Raw genomic sequence first — 18,425 nt, forward strand, 5'->3', positions numbered from 1 at the left:
CTGCTTGTTTATTTTTCTTTTTAGTATTTACACCCTTGGTGTCATATCCAAAAAAACCATTGCCAAGGCAAACATCAGGGAGTTTCTTCTTCCCTCAGTTCTGAAGCTTTCAGGTTGGAACTTTTGTCCACGAATGACTGCTAAAATAGCTATTTCTCTGGGGGCTGTATCAGAGACTCTGTATTCCGCCACCTTGCTGACCCTGAGCAAACCTCTTAAAGCCAGAGTATTCATTAGCTGCTTTTGGAAGAGCCAGGATGGACATTTCTTACACGTGGTGTGGAGCATTCTTCCTGGCACCCTGCAAATCCACATCTGATGTATATCTCAGTGTTTTCCTCCTGGGCCAGAAAACTCTCAGGGAAAACTCTTAGGGAAAAGAATCTTAGGTCAAAAACCACTGTGCCTAAAATGTTTAAAAAAAAAAAAACACAACTATGCCAAAGATCTTCCCATATGCCAAGCCCCATCCTGTCTGCTCCAACTTCAGAATTACAACTTCTGTTTCCATTTTCACATGTTGTAAGCCCTGCCCCACCACACTTAATCTCTCAGCAGACGTAATTTGCTTATACATCCAGAGTGAAATGGGAAGGAGGAAACAGTACCGAAAACAGTAATTCACATATTCTATTCTCATTGGACTGAAGGGAATTTGAACCCTAATGGTTTAAGATGGGAAACAAAGAAATATTATTTCCTCATTCTCCCTAGCCATACCTTTCAAGTCTTCCTGGTTTATTACGTTACTTGGGCAAGCGCACATGACCACACCTCCTGACATTACTCAATGTTTGCTTGAGTGAAAGAGACTGAGGCAAACGGAAGGAGGAGTGCCCAGAACCCTCTGTCCATCACCCATAAAGAGCCAGCCCAGCCTCACCACTCCTGAGCGAGCTGGAGAGATGATACCACCACGCCAGCTGCCCCTAATGGGGCTGCTATTCTTTTCTCTTATTCCAGGTCAACTATGCCAGATCTGTAGTGAGTATGCTTTGAGCTAAAACTGCTCGAAACTTTGAGCATTTTGAGCTATGAGCTAAAAACAGCACGACAGTTCCTGGAGGCTACTGTGTCGTTACCTGAGGAAAGGCTCGACTCCAGCGCTGGGCATCGCTGGACTCTGCGTGACTGGAGGGTGGCAGGAGGTGATGGGGACAGGTCTACGATGCGTGCTGTTCTAAGTGGGCTCAGAGCTTCAGGATTTACGTGTTTCACTCTTCTTCCTAGACTAAGATCCTTTCTCCCACAACAGCCCTGTCAAGGACCTGTCTTTGCTCGTTCCTTTTTAAGAACAGAAAACTCATGATCTCAGAAAGTTTTCAGATCATGGAAAGATATCTTGTGACCTTGAGATACAATCTATTTTTAAGAAGTTCAACCCAGAGGTTTTGGGTTAACTCCTTGTAACTACACAGAAGAAAGTAATGTTAATCATGTCTTTCAAATAAAGAAGATTGCTCTCTAGTCCTTACTGAGTTTAGATATTCTAAGCGGTACATCTTCCTCTTTTCAACTCTTCCCCAGAGGACATGGGTAAAAACCCATCATCTCTCCTTTGGGTATAGGCTCCAGAGAGTATGTGATTCTATTAAAAAAATACTGAGAGAAAGAAAAGCTGGTCTCAGGTCTAGTGTGACCCCTTAGTAACTGAATGTACCAGTGTCTTTTTAATGTTTATTTGTTTATTTGGCTGTGCTGGGTCTTAGCTGTGGCATGTGGGATCTAGTTCCCTGGCCAGGAATTGAGCCTGGACCCCCTGCTTTGGAAGCACAGAATTTGAACCACTGGACTGACAGGGAAGTCCCATGGATCATTTTAACTTCACCCAGAAATGAAGAATAACCAGAGAAGGTTGTTGAAGCGGGTGATTTGTTAAAGCATTATATAGCTGACAGGTATGATTTCTCTATTGGAATTCTTTACCGTGGAATTGAGCTTCAAACCAGGCCAAAGGTGATGCCACTATGTGGTACCAGCTGTGGCTACATCTCCCTGGTCTCTCTAGCCTACAAGAGGAAACCCATCCCACAGCTGAAAGATGAAAGCTCAGAATCTGCCAGCTCTTAATTCTTTCTCCTGGCCTGTTATTTCCTCAGTTGTGGCGGAAGAACAGGGGTTCTCCATCGAGCTTTGGAAGCTTCATTCACAGTAGAAAATAATTAACTTTGCTTTTAGTGGGTAAGGAAGTTGACTGCAGTTGTTCCTTTACCAGGAACTAAAGAAGTCTATTTCAGTGCCCAAAAATTCTGCTGAACTGAATCTCAGAGGTGACTCACAATTGTCCAGTTATGCCTGTTAACAAGCCATGACCTTTCTCAATCACTCTGTTCAGATCTTCCTGACTCTCTATTAAAGGCAGGTGGGCAAGAAAAATAATATTTCCTGGACTCGCTAAGGATAGTGACAGAAACTAGAGTTGAGCTAGAAGTAATAATACATACAGTATCTTATAGCTTATTTGGTGGTTTCTTGTCCATTATCTTTGGCTATTTCTTGACTCCTTGAAGTCAGGAAAGTTGCATAACTTACCCCCAGTTATAAGTTAAAGAATAAAGACCCCAGCAAAGATCTTCCTGAGCCCAAGGTTCACATTCTTTTCACTATTCCCCAAGCCCATGAGATAATCTGGAGATGGGAAGGATTTTCTTAGGTGATGGTCAAGGTATGCTGAGAAATATTTTCAGTGATGGTTAACTCTTCTTCTCCTCCAGGTTTATTGGGAGCTCTGGATTCTCTTTTTAATTCCACAGTATAGGAGGACTCCCTCCATCCTTGCCCCTGGGAATTGGACACATTGTAGGCTAAAACTGGAAGGTTTTCAAAGGGTCCTCCCTGCTGAATAATGCCTTGATCTTGATGCCTGGGCAGTTGAGCAATCAGACAATGCAGCTCTGGGTCACTGCAGTCAGTCACTAATGACATGTAGAACTTCTGCCTTCTCTTCTCTCTCCTTCTTGTCAGCATTAACCCAGGTGAATAAGAAGAAGATGGAGGAGAAAATGACTAAATCCAGAAAGCAGACTGGGTTACAGGCGGGGACTTGGAAGATGTGCATTGCAGTCTCAGTTAGAGCTCCAATTACCAAGGCCCCTTAAGGACTCCCTCTGGGCCTTAGCGGCTAACACACACACACACACACACACACACACACACACACACACGAGCTAACAGGAAGGACACAATGGTAAGGCTGAACCACTTGTTTAAATATTTAACACTTCCATGCTGGTTGGCAAAAAAACAATACATGGCAGAGTGGGGCGCCAGACTTCCCTTGCATCATTCCAGCAACATTGCCAGTGACTACCAAATGGGTCTGTGTCTATGCCATATGTTACTAAATATTTTAATATCATTCCTGTTCTTAGCCCTAATATTCTATGTGTGTGCCTCTTATTTCCTCTCTCCCTTCCACAGAGGTAAATGCAGCAGACTTCAGGTGTCTAGAACCTCTGATAAACACAATGCTAAAGGCAAACTACACCAAAGGGATCCAAAATGCCAACGTCCTGTTGACCCTCAGACTTGCTGGGATTAAGAATCAAAGCCTAGAACAACAGCTGAGTCAACAAATCAAAGAAGACATAAATAGCAAAGGTGAGTGCCTATATTCCCCAGAATATTTACAGAAAGACTTACCCATCTATAAAGATCATCTCCAGTGAGTCCTAAAAATTGTGTGTCCAAGTCATCCCTGGTACATCCATCTTTGCTGTAGAAAACTTGAGATGAACAGGAGTAGAAATAAAATATTGTAAACGTGAAACTTATATAATGTTATAAATGTTACCTAAATTTTTTTTTAAAAATGTAGTCCAAGTATGTAGTGGGTTTTTTTTTTTAAATAAAGTTTACATAAAATTTTTTAAAATTGAGGTGACAAAAAGGTACCTCAAATCCTCAACCCCCTGCCACTTACTGTAGAGTGAAGCTTTCCTTCTTTGGGCCCTGAAAATAGGAAAAGCAAAAGAAATCATACACTCTCATCCATTGAGATTTACATCATTAAGTTGAGTTCACGACCAGACAAGAGCATGAGCCACAACCAAGAAAGCTGACAGCAGAGAGGTGACCATAGAGTTGTGGAGATATGGACTGGAATTGAGACCAGATTCCATACTGAAACTTTCAACACTGAGCTTTCTAATGAGTATAAGGGGAAAATATAGCCACTGCTACCTACCCAACAATATTATTGTGAGGATAGGAGGAGCCTGAGAATTTGGATATTTTAAATACAAGTCAATTATTCCTATCCTGGCGAGAAGGCACCCTCAAGGAGGAAGATCCCAAGGCTTTATTATTTATCTATTTCTATTCTTTGTTCAAGGATTTCTTGATTCCAAAAAGAGCCCGCAATTTCATGGGAAAGACTAAGATCTAGGCTGCATTTACACAGTACTGCTAGAAAAGGCTCTGTTTGGGGAGATAAAGAGGAGGACAATAAAACATTAATAAAGAGTAGAACAGGACAAAAAAGTGACAGCAATATAAATCACAAGGAAGACAGGAGGCCAAAAAAATCATAAGCATGTGCCTTGTTTAACTTGAATACTTTTCTTTTCAGAGATGGAGTTGACCTCGGGACAGCTTGCCTTGGGTATTCTGGCTTTGGGAGCATGTGAAAATCCAGATGAAGAGTTTATACGTGGTGCTCATCTGGTTAGCAAACTTGGAGACAAATTCCAAGCAGAAATTCAGAATATGGGTGAGAATCACATGCTCAGAGACCCTGGATGTCTTTGTCTCCTCCACTGATTCAGAACTGCATGAAGTTTCTACCTACTCGTTCCTTCTCTTCTTCACTCCACTCATCCCACGTGTACCTATGAAGGTCTTCCCTTTGTACCTCCCCCTGTTCCTTTGAAGACCACTTTCCCTTTTTTCTTTCAAATGTGTCTTGAGTTTTCTTTTCCAATATCTTCAGTTAAGCATTGACCCTATGTCAAGCTTACCTTACACTGGATGATAAATACACACACCCACATGCAAACACACAGGTCACAGTTCTCTAGTCCTTCAGAAGCTTGGCTTTTGGACAAGTTACACCAGAAATAGCTGATCAAGATGAGACATTGTGTCATAAGTACCAAAGTGTACACTTAATGATTCTAGTACAAGAACAAAGATGGCAAAAGTAGTGAAAAATAAGTTGATCATCACGGCTACTAGTGAGATACATTTCTGGGTTCTAGTTCTAGCTCCGTAACCATCTGAACATCAAGATAGTATTTTTTTTATTTTTACTGGAAGGTGTTTGATTTATAATACTGTATTCGTTTCAGGTGTACAGCAAAGTGAATCGGTTATACATTAACAGCCGTCTGCCCACTCTTTTTTCAGATTCTTTTCGTATATATGCCATTACAGAGTGCTGAGTAGGCTTTCCTGTACTATACAGCAGGCTCATATTAGATATCCATTTTATATACAGTAGTGTGGATATGGGCTTCCCTGGTAGCTCACATGGCAAAGAATCTGCCTGCAATGCAGGAGACCCGGCTTGATCTTGGAGAAGGAAATGGCAACCTGCTCCAGTATTCTTGCCTAGGAAATCCAAGGACAGCGGAGCCTGGAGGGCTACAGTCCAGGGGGTCATGAGGGGTCGGACACGACTGAGCACTGGGCACACACCACGTGCCAGGCCTGGGTGCAGTCTCGCTGCTGCCGCCCCAGTGCGCTGCCTGGAGAAGCCCACGGACAGAGGCTGCAGCCCATGGGGCTGCACGGAGTGGGCGTGACTGCCCCAGTCAACCCGTCTCCAGTCTACCCCTCCCCGCCGCCTCACCCCGTGGTACGGCCATAGGTCTGTTTTCTGCGTCTACGTCTCTACTTCTGCTCTGTAAGTAAGTTCATTTGTGCCTTTTCCTCAGATGCCACGTGTAAGTGACATGATATGCTGCTTGTCTCTCTGTGTCTGACTTAACTCAGTATGATAATCTCTAGGTCCATCCACGTGGTTGCAAATGGCATTACTCTGTTCTTTTGATGGCTTAGTAATACTCCATTGTATATATGCGCCACATCTTTACGCATTGCTCTGTCAGCTTGCTGCTATGTCCTTGCTATTGTAAACAGCGCTGCAACGAACACTGCGGTGCACATGTCTTTTTGAATTAGTGTTTTCTCAGGATACATGCCCAGGATTGGGATTGCTGGGAGAACAGTACTTTTATCTCTTTCATGCTGAATTGCCTCAGGCATAAAATAAAAGGAGTTGAGTTGAATTTGGTGGCCCTGGAAAGTGAAAGTGTTAGTTGTTCGGGCATGTCTGACTCTGAGACCCCGTGGACTGTAGCCCGCCAGGCTCCTCGTCCATGGGATCCTCCAGGCAAGAATCCTGGAGTGGGTAACTGTTCCCTTCTCCAGGGGACCTTCCTGACCCAGGTATTGAACCTGGATCTCTTGCACTGCAGGCAGATTCTGCACTATCTGAGCTGCCAGGGGAGCCCTTGGTGGACCTTAAAAGCCTGTAAATGTCTCAAGTTCGCTGTTTCTCTGACCAATCTCTCCCCTCTCTCATTCATCTCTCTTTAAATGTAAAGAAATGGAGATAGAGTAAGTAGAAATAAGCTTAAAATGTACTATTCCAGTACCACCCGTGTGAATAAGGTATTCCTTTGCTCCCCGACAGAAACACACGATGGCAATCCACTGACTAACTATTACCAGCTCAGCCTGGCCCTGTTGGCCTTGTGTCTGTTCAATGGGAGCTATTCAATCACCAGTGTTACTTATTACTTCACTCCTGAAAATAAGAACTATTATTTTGAGGACCAGTTCTCAGTAGGTAAGTCATTGAACCCAACTCCCTTGGTTTCAAGGACATGGGCACCAGGAGGCTTTGTCTTTTATATTTTTCTACAATAAGTACTTGATTTTTTCTTTCCTCACTACCCTAGTCTTCTCAGAAGAGAATTTTTTTTTAGGAGAGTGGATATGGGATGGTTTTTAAGCCTCTTTCTAGGTGTGCAGTACAGTGAAAGGACCCAGTTCCTTCTCCCCCTTTTCTCTGAGTAGCCAATGGATGTTAGCTCTCAACTTTAATTTTCCCACTTGTAAAATGAGGCTAGATCATGAGGATCAATAAGGCATCTTAGGAAGCATAAATGTTAGAGAAAGGGGGTGTGGTGGAATTCACTCATCTCAACCCTGCATCATTCTCTAACCCGTTGGGATCATTTGGATGCATGGGCTTACTTGAACAAAACAATCTCTCCAGTGGTAAGATGGAATATTTTGATCAATAAAGTGTGTATCCATCACGGAAAAGGACCAGAAATTTCCCACTGGATCAGCTTACACATCGAAAAAGAAGTTCCCTTTAGACAGATCCACAAACTCATTTTTCCCCAAGAAGCCACCATTCAGTGTCTCAGAGTAACAAGGAGAATGTGAATTTCTTATATTTCTTTTCCTATGAGAGAGACAGCACCAGGCCTAAAGAAAACAGAAGGAACCAAGAAATGAGCCAGAAAAACAGATCTCATCCCATTCTTCTAATCTCTTGCCATATCCTCCCCATTAAGGGTGTTTACTGAATAAACAGTTCTCCTAAGTGCTATTTTCAAATCAGTCTAATGAAAATCTTGGAAATTTAGAGACATTTTTGTTCGGTATGTCATCCTCGGTTTTCTCAATTTCTTTGCCAATGTGGTTGAAAGATGAAAAAGATGAGAACAACCACAATGTAAAGGCAGACTGTTTGTGTGTTTGCGCCGACAAATTGATAAGTGCTTCTATGACCAAGATGTGAGTCCCTGAGTGCAAGGCTCGTGGTTACCCACATAAGGAAGGAATCTTGACATACTTGAGAGGTCAGGGCGAGAGGATGGCTACTGTATCTGGAAAGTCTTCTCTTGCATCATTAACCAGCATGACCAAGCATCCCATTCTGCCCAGAGTCCTCCTACTGTGAGTTTTGAAAGCCCCACACACCAGGAAACTGCTTAGCCCAGGGTGAACCCGGGAGGATTACTCACACAGTCACCAGCGTTTTGCTTCCTGACAGATACTGGAGCGATGGCCGTTCTTGCTCTGACCTGTCTGCAGGGGAATAAAACACAAAAGAAAATGGAAGCAAGTACAGAGGATAAAATCAGAAATTATACAGCAACACTGGCAAGCAAGATCCAGTCCGAGGGAAAACAGGGTCTCTTCGGAAACATATTTAGCACGGGAGAAGCTATGCAGGTAAGTCAGAAGGCAAAACAGGAGCCAGAGAACCGGGTCACAGCAGAAGCAGCCCCTTCCTCCCTCCCTCTTGGTCTCCTGAGGACTTACTATCCACCTGACTTTGCTTTAGTCACGTGGTGTCCCTCCCCTGCCTGAAATGTACCCCCTCTCTGTCACTCTCCACACCCGATGTCTCTACGCAGCTTTCCCTGACTACATTGAGAGATGCTAGTGCCTACTGCAATCTATTTTGTTTTTCTTTAACACGTCATTTCCCGCTTTACCACATACCATTGTTCAGTGTTTCATCTTACCTCCCAAATTAGGTTATTGTTATGGAAATAAGTAGTAGTAGTGGCAGTAACAGCAGCTGATAATTATTGACATTGTCACTAATGCACAACCACCCAATGGAGAAAGAATTTTTACCTCCGTTTCCTAGAATAAGAGCATGAATCACAGAGTACCAGTAAATTGCCTAATAGAACAAAGCCAAAGGGTGATGGAGAGGGGATAGGACCAAAATAACTGGTGTCAAAACTCACACTCAATGCTTACACAGTCCTGTATATGTTCTTTGAAGACCAAGAGTTTATTCCTGAGTTTAGTCACTGATCAGCTCAACTCTAAGGGGTACATACAAGAAGAGATGAGGAAAAGCACATAGGTGGAAAAAAGGATTTCACCAAGTCTTTGGTATGAATTGGGGCCTGCCAGGCTGACCCGAGATGAGAGGACTTTCATAGGGAGAGCAGAATCGAGGAAAAAAGTGCAGAGGCACCTTCGGCAATTGAGGAAGATCAGAGCGTGCAGCCCAGTCAGCACAGGGCTCCTGCAAAGAACGACAAGATGAGGCTGATGATGTAAGTCAGGGTCCAGTCTTAAAGACTGTCCATGTTGCTGTTCCTCTTTACACTTGCTCTGCTAGAAATTAATATAGAGCAGTGGTTTCCTATTCTGGGTGCACATCTGATTTCCCTAGAGGAGAGGAGCTTTCAGGAAGTGCTCATGTTTACACCCCACACTAATCAGTTAATACACAATTTCAGGTGTGGAGCTGGGCTTGGTCTTGATCAGCCTATAGGTGGTATTCATTCATGGCAGGATCAAGAGCTGCCTACCCACCACATTGTTTATAAAAGAAGATATAATGTGATGAGTTTTTTCAGGATGACCTTTTTAATTTTTATTTATTTTTTTGGCCATGTCCCAAAGCATGTGGGATCTTAATTCCCAGACCAGGGATCAAACCTGTGCCCCATGCATTGAGAGCATGGAGTTTCAACCACTCCACCCATGGAGTTTTAACCCCTGGACCACCAGAGAAGTCCCTTATAAATTTTCTTTCTGTGTTGTTTTTAATAACTCACACAAACACACACACAAAACCCTGATTGACCACTTGGTTATCTTTAAGAGTCTTCAAGAAAAGATGAAAAGGGGAACTGTCCTTCCTCGAGAAACTCCAGAACAATATCTTCAAGCTCAGTCCATCTTAGTCCTTGTCTTACTCTTGTTGTTGTTTAGTCATTGAATCCTGTCCAACTCTTTTTGGACCCCATGGACTGTAGCCCCCAGGCTCCTCCGTCCATGGGATTTCCCAGGAAATTAATTAATACCCTCTTAAATTTTCCTACCCTGTAATTTTGCCCCTTGAGTCCACTTTACATCTGCTGCCTGGAGGGTTTCCATTCAAGAACCTCTCAGACTCCCCACTGTCCAGCAATCACCCCCTGACACTCAGGGTCGGCCGACCCGGCTCCAGCCCTTGTCTCCAGGCTGTCCTCCTGCGATGCTTTGCGTGTGCTCTCGACACCAGTCCTCCGAAGCCAAGAGGAATCCTCTGGGGAGCTTCCTGAAACTCAGACACTGTCACCACAAACAGGCCAGGCCCTGGCCGTTCCTACGCCCTTCAGTCACCTGTTCATCTCCGCATGTCGCCTACTGAGACACCACCACGGCGCCGAGCCCTGTTCCCGTATCGCCTTCTCTGCCGAGCCTTCCTCCATCTCGCTAATGTTTAGGAGCTCTTCCCCTTCAGGAGGACCATGCCGCTCGGCGCCTCTCTTAGGCTTGCGCTGTGCTTAGTCGCTCAGTCATGTCTGACTCTGCAACCCCATGGACTGTAGCCCGCCAGGCTCCTCTGTCCACGGAATCCTCCAGGCCAGAATACTAGAGTGGGTTGCCATTCCCTCCTCCAGGGGATCTTCCCAACCCAGGGATCAAACCCAGGTCTCCCGCATGGCAGGCAGATTCTTCACCAGCTGAGCCACAGGGGAAGCCCAAGAATACTGGGGTGGGTTGCCTATCCCTTCCCCAGGGGGTCGTCTCAACCCAGGAATGGAACCAGGGTCTCCTGCATTGCAGGCAGATTCTTTACCAGCTGAGCTACCAGGGAAGCCCTTCTCTTAGGGCAGAGGGCCTCAGCCTTTTTGGCACCAGGGCCCAGTTTCATGGAAGACAATTCCATTTTTCCGTGGAAGGGGGTGGGGGGACGTTTCAGACAGTTATGCAGGCAGAGGTTCAGGAGGTAAGGTGGGCGATGGGGAGGGGTAAGGGAAGTTTCCCTGATTTGCCTGCCGCTCACCCCCTGCTGCGCGGTCCCCAGGGTGGGGGTGGGGGTTGGAGACACCAGTCTAAGGGCCTTTATCTTAGGGACTCCTTTACAAGAATCTGTTAACACTATCTGACAGTATTTCATACGGTTAACACTATCTCATAGTTAACACTATCTCATATGGTTTCAGTGTCAGCAATAAAGAGTAAATACGGTAGAGAAAGACTGTTCTCATGGACACTATGAAAGTTTGAGTGATTAAACAATCCCCACCTCCCCACCCAAACTAGCTCATAAGCTTCTTGAAAGGTATCTTAATGGTCTAAGGTGGTTCCCAGTAGTCAATGTCCAAAATAGATTTACTCAATTAGATTCAAGCTTTCCCACGATGTGAAGTCTCTCCCATTCATTCTCATTCTCTCTCCTTCTCTCTTTCTCTCTCTCTCACACACACTAGGCTCTCTTTGTCTCATCGGACTATTACAAAAGTGAAACAAATTGTCAAGAAACTCTACGCACAGTATTTTACAACATTTCTCAGAAAGCATTTTCCCTGCCGATTGCTGCAGCCCAGATCTTACCTGCCTTGATGGGAAAGACCTATTTGGATGTCACCAACACTTCTTGCAGCCACAATCCAGGTATAGCACTAATGAGCAGACTGTTCTGCCTTTCAGCGTAACACCCAAAGTGTGTAAGACTGAGACGTCCTCGGGAACCAAAAGGGACCAGTTAAACCTCTAAAGTATAACAGTTCCCAGACAGATCCCAGACAGAACTCCGTCCTCCATGTCATCAGGGACCATGACTGCCAGAGGATTTGTCCTTATCAAGGTAGTAGACACTCTTCTTGGTTCAAACACTGACAACAAGGTAGCGCTGACTGAAGGATAAGCATGCTTGCTGAGTCGTGTCCCACTCTTTGGGACCCCCCTGGACTGTAGCCCACCAGGCTCCTCTGTTTACATGATTTCCCAGGCAAGAATGCTGGAGTGAGTTGCTGTTTCCTGCTCCAGGGGATTTTCCCTGCCCAGGGATTAAACCAGCCTCTCTCAGGTCTCCTGCACTGGCAGGAGGATTCTTTGCCACGAAGCCAGCTGGGAAGTGACTAAAGGGTGTCAGCCTCTCAAGGGGTGCTTTCTGATTTCTGGATACAGAGAGATTTTCTGAGCATCATTTCCCAACCTAAAAAGTATAACGTCTCTGGCTTCTCATTAGGATTGATTCGTGCACACCCAGAGACGTGCCGTTAATGGGGAAAGAATGTGGCAGTGTTAAAAGAAAATTACAGCTTGAACCATTAATCAAACCACTGATTTGCAACAAGGTATAAAGAAAGGAGACTTTTCCTTCTGTATTGGTCATTTATGGTTCAGCCACATGTAGGTTTAGGGAGCTTGGACAAAAACTTAAGCTTAAAAGTTTTCTACTATAAGAAATGCAAATGATAATAGTATGTATCAGGCATTAGTAAGGATTGAAGAAGATAATTCATGCAAGATGATTAGCACACAGTGCCACACGTAATGTTCTCTATAAATGTTAATAAATAAAAGGGCAGGGGGTTGGGAAAATATGGGAAGGATGCTAAGAGACACAAACTTCCTGTCATAAAATAAATACTTCATGGCAGTATAGTGTGCAGCATAGAGGATGTAGTCAATAACATCGCAGTAACTCTGTGGTGACGGGCGGTTACTAGAGTCACAGTGCCGATCACCTCCTCATGTATATAAATGTTGCATCGTGTTTTACACGGGAAACTAACATGATGTTGTGTGTCAATACTTAAACAGAAAATTAAAAGGCCCAGGGGCTTCCCCAGCGGCTCAGTCATATGGGATCCACCTGCCAGTGCGGGAGACATGGGTTCAATCCCTGACCCGGGACGGCCCCACGTGCTGAGGCGCACCTCGGCCCGCGTACCGCGGCTCCTGAGCCTGCGCTCTCCAGCCTGGGAGCCGCAACCCCTGGAGGCCGGGTGTCCTGGAGCCTGTGTCCACAACCAGAGAAGCCGCAGCAAGGAGAACCAGAGCGTTCTCACCTCGCAACTAGAGGCAGCCACCCCACTCACTGCATCTAGAGCAAGGCCCACACAGTAGCAAAGACCCAGCACAGCCAAAGCTAAACACATAAATAAATGACTTATTTTTTAAAATCACAAAAAGGAAAAAAAATCAAAAAGCACACGAAAGAAGAAAAGAAAAGGGTGGGGGGGGGCATTATTGTATGCTGCACCAATGCAAAACAAAAAAGAAAAGTCAGGAGCCTCTGTGAGAAATGGGAAATGGGGCAACTGATTTGCTGCAACAGCTGGAAGTTGAAGCAAACACAAGCCTTCACAAGCCGGTGAGTATCTGGTTTTAATTCGTGCTTTAGTTGTTTGAGAGATACCCTCCCCCCCACCTCCGATTGCTGACCAGGGCTCCTGGTATAAACCCTCTTCCACATTAACCGGGAGAGAGTTGCTGCATAGGGTTGGAGAGGTGTGCAGACTCTGACATCGTTTTTATTCTTCTGAATAATAATTCTCCTCTACTTTTCTGTCTCTGCCAGTCAAATTCAACATCTCCACTGAAAAGCCTGGTGTTGTGACGCCTACGACAGCACCCTTGGATATCTCAGTCAAATACTCTGTGCAAATCAACGAGACAAGTCACACCAAAGTCACTGTGAGAAAGGGTTCTGTCTTCCTCGACGTCATGAAGGCCGCTCAGGAGAAAAATGAGACTCTGTTTCGGTACGTCTGTGCAGTCCGTGGAATTCTCCAGGCCAGAATCCTGGCGTGGGGAGCCTTTTCCTTCTCCAGGGATCTAACCCAGGTCTCCCGCATTGCGGGCGATTCTTTACCAGCTGGGTCACCAGGGAAGCCCAAGAATACTGGAGTGTGTAGCCTCTCCCTTCTCCAGGGGATCTTCCCAAGCCAGGAATCGAACCAGGGTCTCCTGTGTTGCAGGCGGGTTCTTTACCACCTGAGCTATGAGGGAAGCCCGATAGATAACCTGAGATTAAGGAACTTAATGTGATCATGACTCAGCAGGAACACATCCGCGCCAGAGTACAATGTGCATTTAAAACACTTCTCAGCAGCTTCGCTGTTCATCCTCACAGCACAGCAGGGGTTTAAAAAGGGAGGTGAAATCTTTCCTCTTCCAGCACATAGCAGATATTAATAGATAGATAAATAAGTACCAGGGATCGCTCTTCTGTCAGTAGAGCTCCTTCAATTAACAGAATCTAAGTCAGACATTTTGTGTCTAGAATAGTGGTTCTTAACTGTTTTTTAAACCGTGACCCCTCTGAAAGTCTGATGAGTGGGATTCTCATCCCAGAAAATGAACAAATGCATAAAATGGGTCACTTGTCGTTTTTCATTTTGTATTGGAGTGTGGTTGATTAACGATGATGTGTCAGTTATAGGTATGCAGCAAAGTATACCCGCAGGATTCTTTCCCCATTCAGGCTGTTATAGACTGTAGAGCAGAGTTCCCTCCGCCATCCAGCAGGGCCCTGCTGGCTGTCTGTTCCACACGCAGCAGTGTGTGCGTCTCAACCCCAAACTCCCAGCCTGTGCCGCCCCCCTCCTCCGCCACCCTTTCCCCCTGGTAACCACGAGTTCGTTCTCTAAATCTGAGTGCAAGACTTGTCACTGGAATCTGAGGTTTCACAGACCCTGGGAAGCTGCTCCAGGCCGCCTCCACCTTACAGGAGATTCAAGGACTCTTCAGTTAAGGCTCCCTGGCCTAGAGAGGTCAAATATTAAATTGAAGATATTGACTTGGCCTCTGAAAAATATGGCTTAAATGGCTCCTCAAGCCTAACTGGCACTTATTGTGTCTAATAACATGCTCTAAGATGCAACAGAGAAAATCATATACAAGAAAATATGTATCTGTGTGTATATATATAAAGCCTGTTTTCAAGTGTTCCCAGGAAGGGAGAAAAATCGGACAAAAGAATATGAAACAAATACCAATTATGTCACTTCTTGATAAGTAAACATGAGCTATTAAATTATCCTTTCCTTTTTCCCAAGTACCTCTAGGACAACTGGTTAACACTTTCTTGTACTGTTTAGCATCTTCAGCTGTTACTGTCTTGGGTAGAAGATTAGGAACTGTTGATGGCAAACTGTCTACTATAGCAGGAGAGAGGGGCAGAAACCACAGGCAGGTTTCTATAATGTGCATGGGTTGTAGACTGTCTGCCTCAGAATGACCTAGAATGTTGGTAAAACACGCAGATTCCTGGTTCTGGCCCAGATCTCCAGAATCAAGATATCTGGGAAGAAGGCCAGGAGGTCTGTGTAATATCTTCCAGTGACTCTTAGGTACACAAAAGAAGTGCCCATGGGAGGGTTGCCTTTGAACATCCTGAATCCGTGTACCAACTCACTGTTCCCCACAGCTTCACAGTGGAGGAGACCTCGTGGGGCCCCTACGTCACCTCTGTCCAGGGGATAAGGGCCAACAGTAATGACAGAACCTACTGGAAACTTCTGAGCAATGGCCAGCCACTGAGCCAAGGTAAGGCGGAGGATGAGAACAGCCCTGCAGAGCGAGGCACCCGAAGCACTCACGTGTGCGTGTGTGAGCTTGGCGGGGACACGCCAAGGCTGTGAGCATGTGCCCAGCCTCGCAGCCGTGTCTGCCTCTCCGTGACCCCGTGGGCTGTAGTCCGCCAGGCTCCTCTGTCCGTGGGATTTCCCAGGCAAGAACACGTGGTGGAGGGGGTTGCCGTTTCCTCCTCCGAGGGTCTGGGAGTGCCAGATCCATTATTTGATGATTTGGTGATCAAATCCTTGGACCCACGTCTCCTTCTTCCTTTTCAGGAGCTGGGAGTTACGTTGTCCAAAATGGAGACAATTTGGAGGTTTGTTGGAGCAAATACTAATAAATTCAAACCTCCCTCAGCTGGGTCTGAGCCTTCTGTGGTACAATTCTATGTGGAAATTGATCTTACACATTCCTTTTTGTTTATATCTCAATCCTCACAGCACATCAATAACCTCTACTTCTCTCTTTGAGTGTCCAATAAAGACCAACAGCTACACAAAAAGAGCACGTTCTAATCATTTAATATCAAAGGGAATTACTATTAGAGGGAAGACTACCTCAGGAGGAAGCGAAGTGAGAAAGATTAGACCCACCTGTCTGAGAAGGTGAGTTCTGCTCACGGTTCCCCTGGTAACTTTCTGGGTGACCTGAGGCAACTGGGGGGAATGGAGAGAAGGTTCTGAGTCAGACGGCGCAGCAACAAGCAGTGAAATCAGGAGGCGTCTCACGGGGAGACTGAGCTCTCTGAGACCCGGGACAAGGGAGGAACTGAGGAGACACACTGGCCTCACACAGGCAGCAAGTGGGTGGAGAGAAAAATACTGCCCTAGGCAAAGTAAAATGTGAGGCCTATCCATAAACGTCGGAGCACAAGGCTTGAGGAACCACGTCATCCCCATCTCAGCAGCCTTCCCTAGGTCCCACTTCTCTTATTTCACCATGAAAATCACTCTCATAGTCACATCACCAAATCCACATGCAAAAAAAGAAATGACTCCAACGTTCAGTTCAGCAGAACTCACCTAAAAAAAAAAGCTGAATCATGTCTAAGCCTGAACTAGGTTACACCGTATACTGAGTATCTGAGCTGTGGGCACATTCAGTTAGGAACCAGAGATGCCTCTAAGATGCCACAGGTGCTTCAGATGAAGCACAAAGCAACCCATTTAAAGTCACCTGCACGGGACTCCCCCGGTTGTCCGAGGCCGAGGCATCACCTCCCAGGGCCGCAGCGCAGACTCGGTCTCTGGGTGGGGAGCTAAGGCCGCCCGTGTCTCATCCACAAGGGGAAAACAGTAGCAGCATTTTAACAGGTCTACTAAAGACCTCACAAATGGTCCACATTAAAAAATCTTTAGAAAACATGATAGTAGTCTCCCAAAGGAAGAGGCCTGCAGGTCGAATTACTGACTTTGTTTCAGCAACATCTCCCTCATTTCTCCTTGTGTTTTCAAGATTCTCTTCTTTCCTCCCCCGACCAGCAGCCCTGCTTTACAGTCAGGGGCTGAGCGCTCCTCCTGCCCACTGCTTCGGGCACTGATCGTCGACTCTCAGATCCACCCCTGCCCTGGTCTTCATGAACCGGTGTGAACGCGGTCTTCTCAGCTGCAGAGCGATGGAGTCCATCCTCTGGGGTCTGCGTCACATCCTGAGAACTCAGTTAGAGGCAGGGGACTTCCATGGTGCTGTGAGCATGGGGTGCCAGCTGTCAGATATATTTATAGACTATACAATCTACGTGAAATTGGAGAATAACGGCTTAAGATTCTTGCTGTTGTTCAGTGACTCAGTCGTGTCTGACTCTGCGACCCCATGGACTGCAGCACGCCAGGCCTCCCTGTCCATCACTCTCTCCCGGAGCTTGCTCAAACTCATGTCCATTGAGTCAGTGATGCCATCCAACCATCTCATCCTCTGTCATCTCCTTCTCCTCGTGCCCTCAATCTTTCCCAGCATCATGGTCCTTTCTGTTCAAAATCTCAGAACTGGCATTATTGTCCATCATAGTGGGACCATACAGCTTATCATCCAACCACAACTCTGTTAAAAGTGAAAGTGAGTACTATTAATAATTACACTCAGAAAAACAACAGGCTAAAAATGGGAACTATTCTGGGAAAACCAGTACAATGTTGTCTGTAAGAAAGCTCAAGTAAAAAATACAAACACATATATGTCAAAATGACAGAAAATACTGCCCCTGAAATTAACCAATGAGACTTAATCTCAATATAACAAAGCTGGAATAGGTCTCTCCAAGATCCCTAACTCTCTCTCAATAATTCTCACTCATTTTCTTTTCTTTTTTTTGCTGTATCATGCAGCCTGTGGGATCTTAGTTCCCAGACCAGGGATCAAACCTGTGCCCCCTGAAGTGGAAGCACAGAGTCTTCACCACTGGATCACCAGGGAAGTTCCATCTAGCTTATTTTCAAAAATATTCAGTCAATAACAGTAAAGTTCAGATCAGTTCAGTTGCTCAATCATGTCTGACTCTTTGCAACCCCATGAACCGCAGCACACCAGGTCTCCCTGTCCATCACCAACTCCCGGAGTTTACTCAAACACATGTCCATTGAGTGAGTGATGGCATCCAACCATCTCATCCTCTGTCATCCCCTTCTCCTCCCACCTTCAATCTTTCCCAGCATCAGAGTCTTTTCCAATGAGTCAGCTCTTCGGATCATGTGGTCAAAGGATTGAAGCTTCAGCTTTAGCATCAGTCCTTCCAATGAACACCCAGGACTGATCTCCTCTAGGATGGACTGGTTGGATCTCCTTGCAGCCCAAGGGACTCTCAAGAGTCTTCTCCAACACCACAGTTCAAAAGCATCAATTCTTTGGCGCTCAGCTTTCTTTATAGTCCAACTCTCACATCCATACATGACTACTGGAAAAAACATAGCCTTGACTAGACAGACCTTTGTTGGCAAAGTAATGTCTCTGCTTTTTAGTATGCTGTCTAGGTTGGTCATAACTTTTCTTCCAAAGAGCAAACGTCTTTTACTTTCATGGCTGCAGCCACCATCTTCAGTGATCTTGGAGCCCCCAAAAATAAAGTCTCTTACTATTTCCATTGTTTCCCCATCTATTTGCCAAGAAGTGATGGGACCAGATGCCATGATCTTAGTTTT

At 45.5% G+C, this 18,425-nt stretch overlaps 1 protein-coding gene across 1 annotated transcript; it reads left to right on the forward strand.

Annotated features, from left to right (window-relative positions):
* The first annotated feature begins 873 nt into the window (after positions 1–873).
* TCN1 (transcobalamin 1) lies at positions 874–15,628 on the forward strand. The gene is made up of 9 exons (XM_065945478.1): positions 874–984; positions 3,421–3,600; positions 4,571–4,711; positions 6,638–6,793; positions 8,015–8,196; positions 11,193–11,376; positions 13,292–13,475; positions 15,143–15,261; positions 15,567–15,628. Exons 1-9 carry the CDS (start codon positions 906–908, stop codon positions 15,626–15,628), a joined length of 1,287 nt encoding a protein of 428 aa, XP_065801550.1. The 5' UTR covers positions 874–905.
* Positions 15,629–18,425: the final 2,797 nt, after the last annotated feature.

The sequence above is a fragment of the Muntiacus reevesi genome, chromosome 9 (assembly GCF_963930625.1).
Source record: "Muntiacus reevesi chromosome 9, mMunRee1.1, whole genome shotgun sequence".
NCBI lineage: Eukaryota > Metazoa > Chordata > Mammalia > Artiodactyla > Cervidae > Muntiacus > Muntiacus reevesi.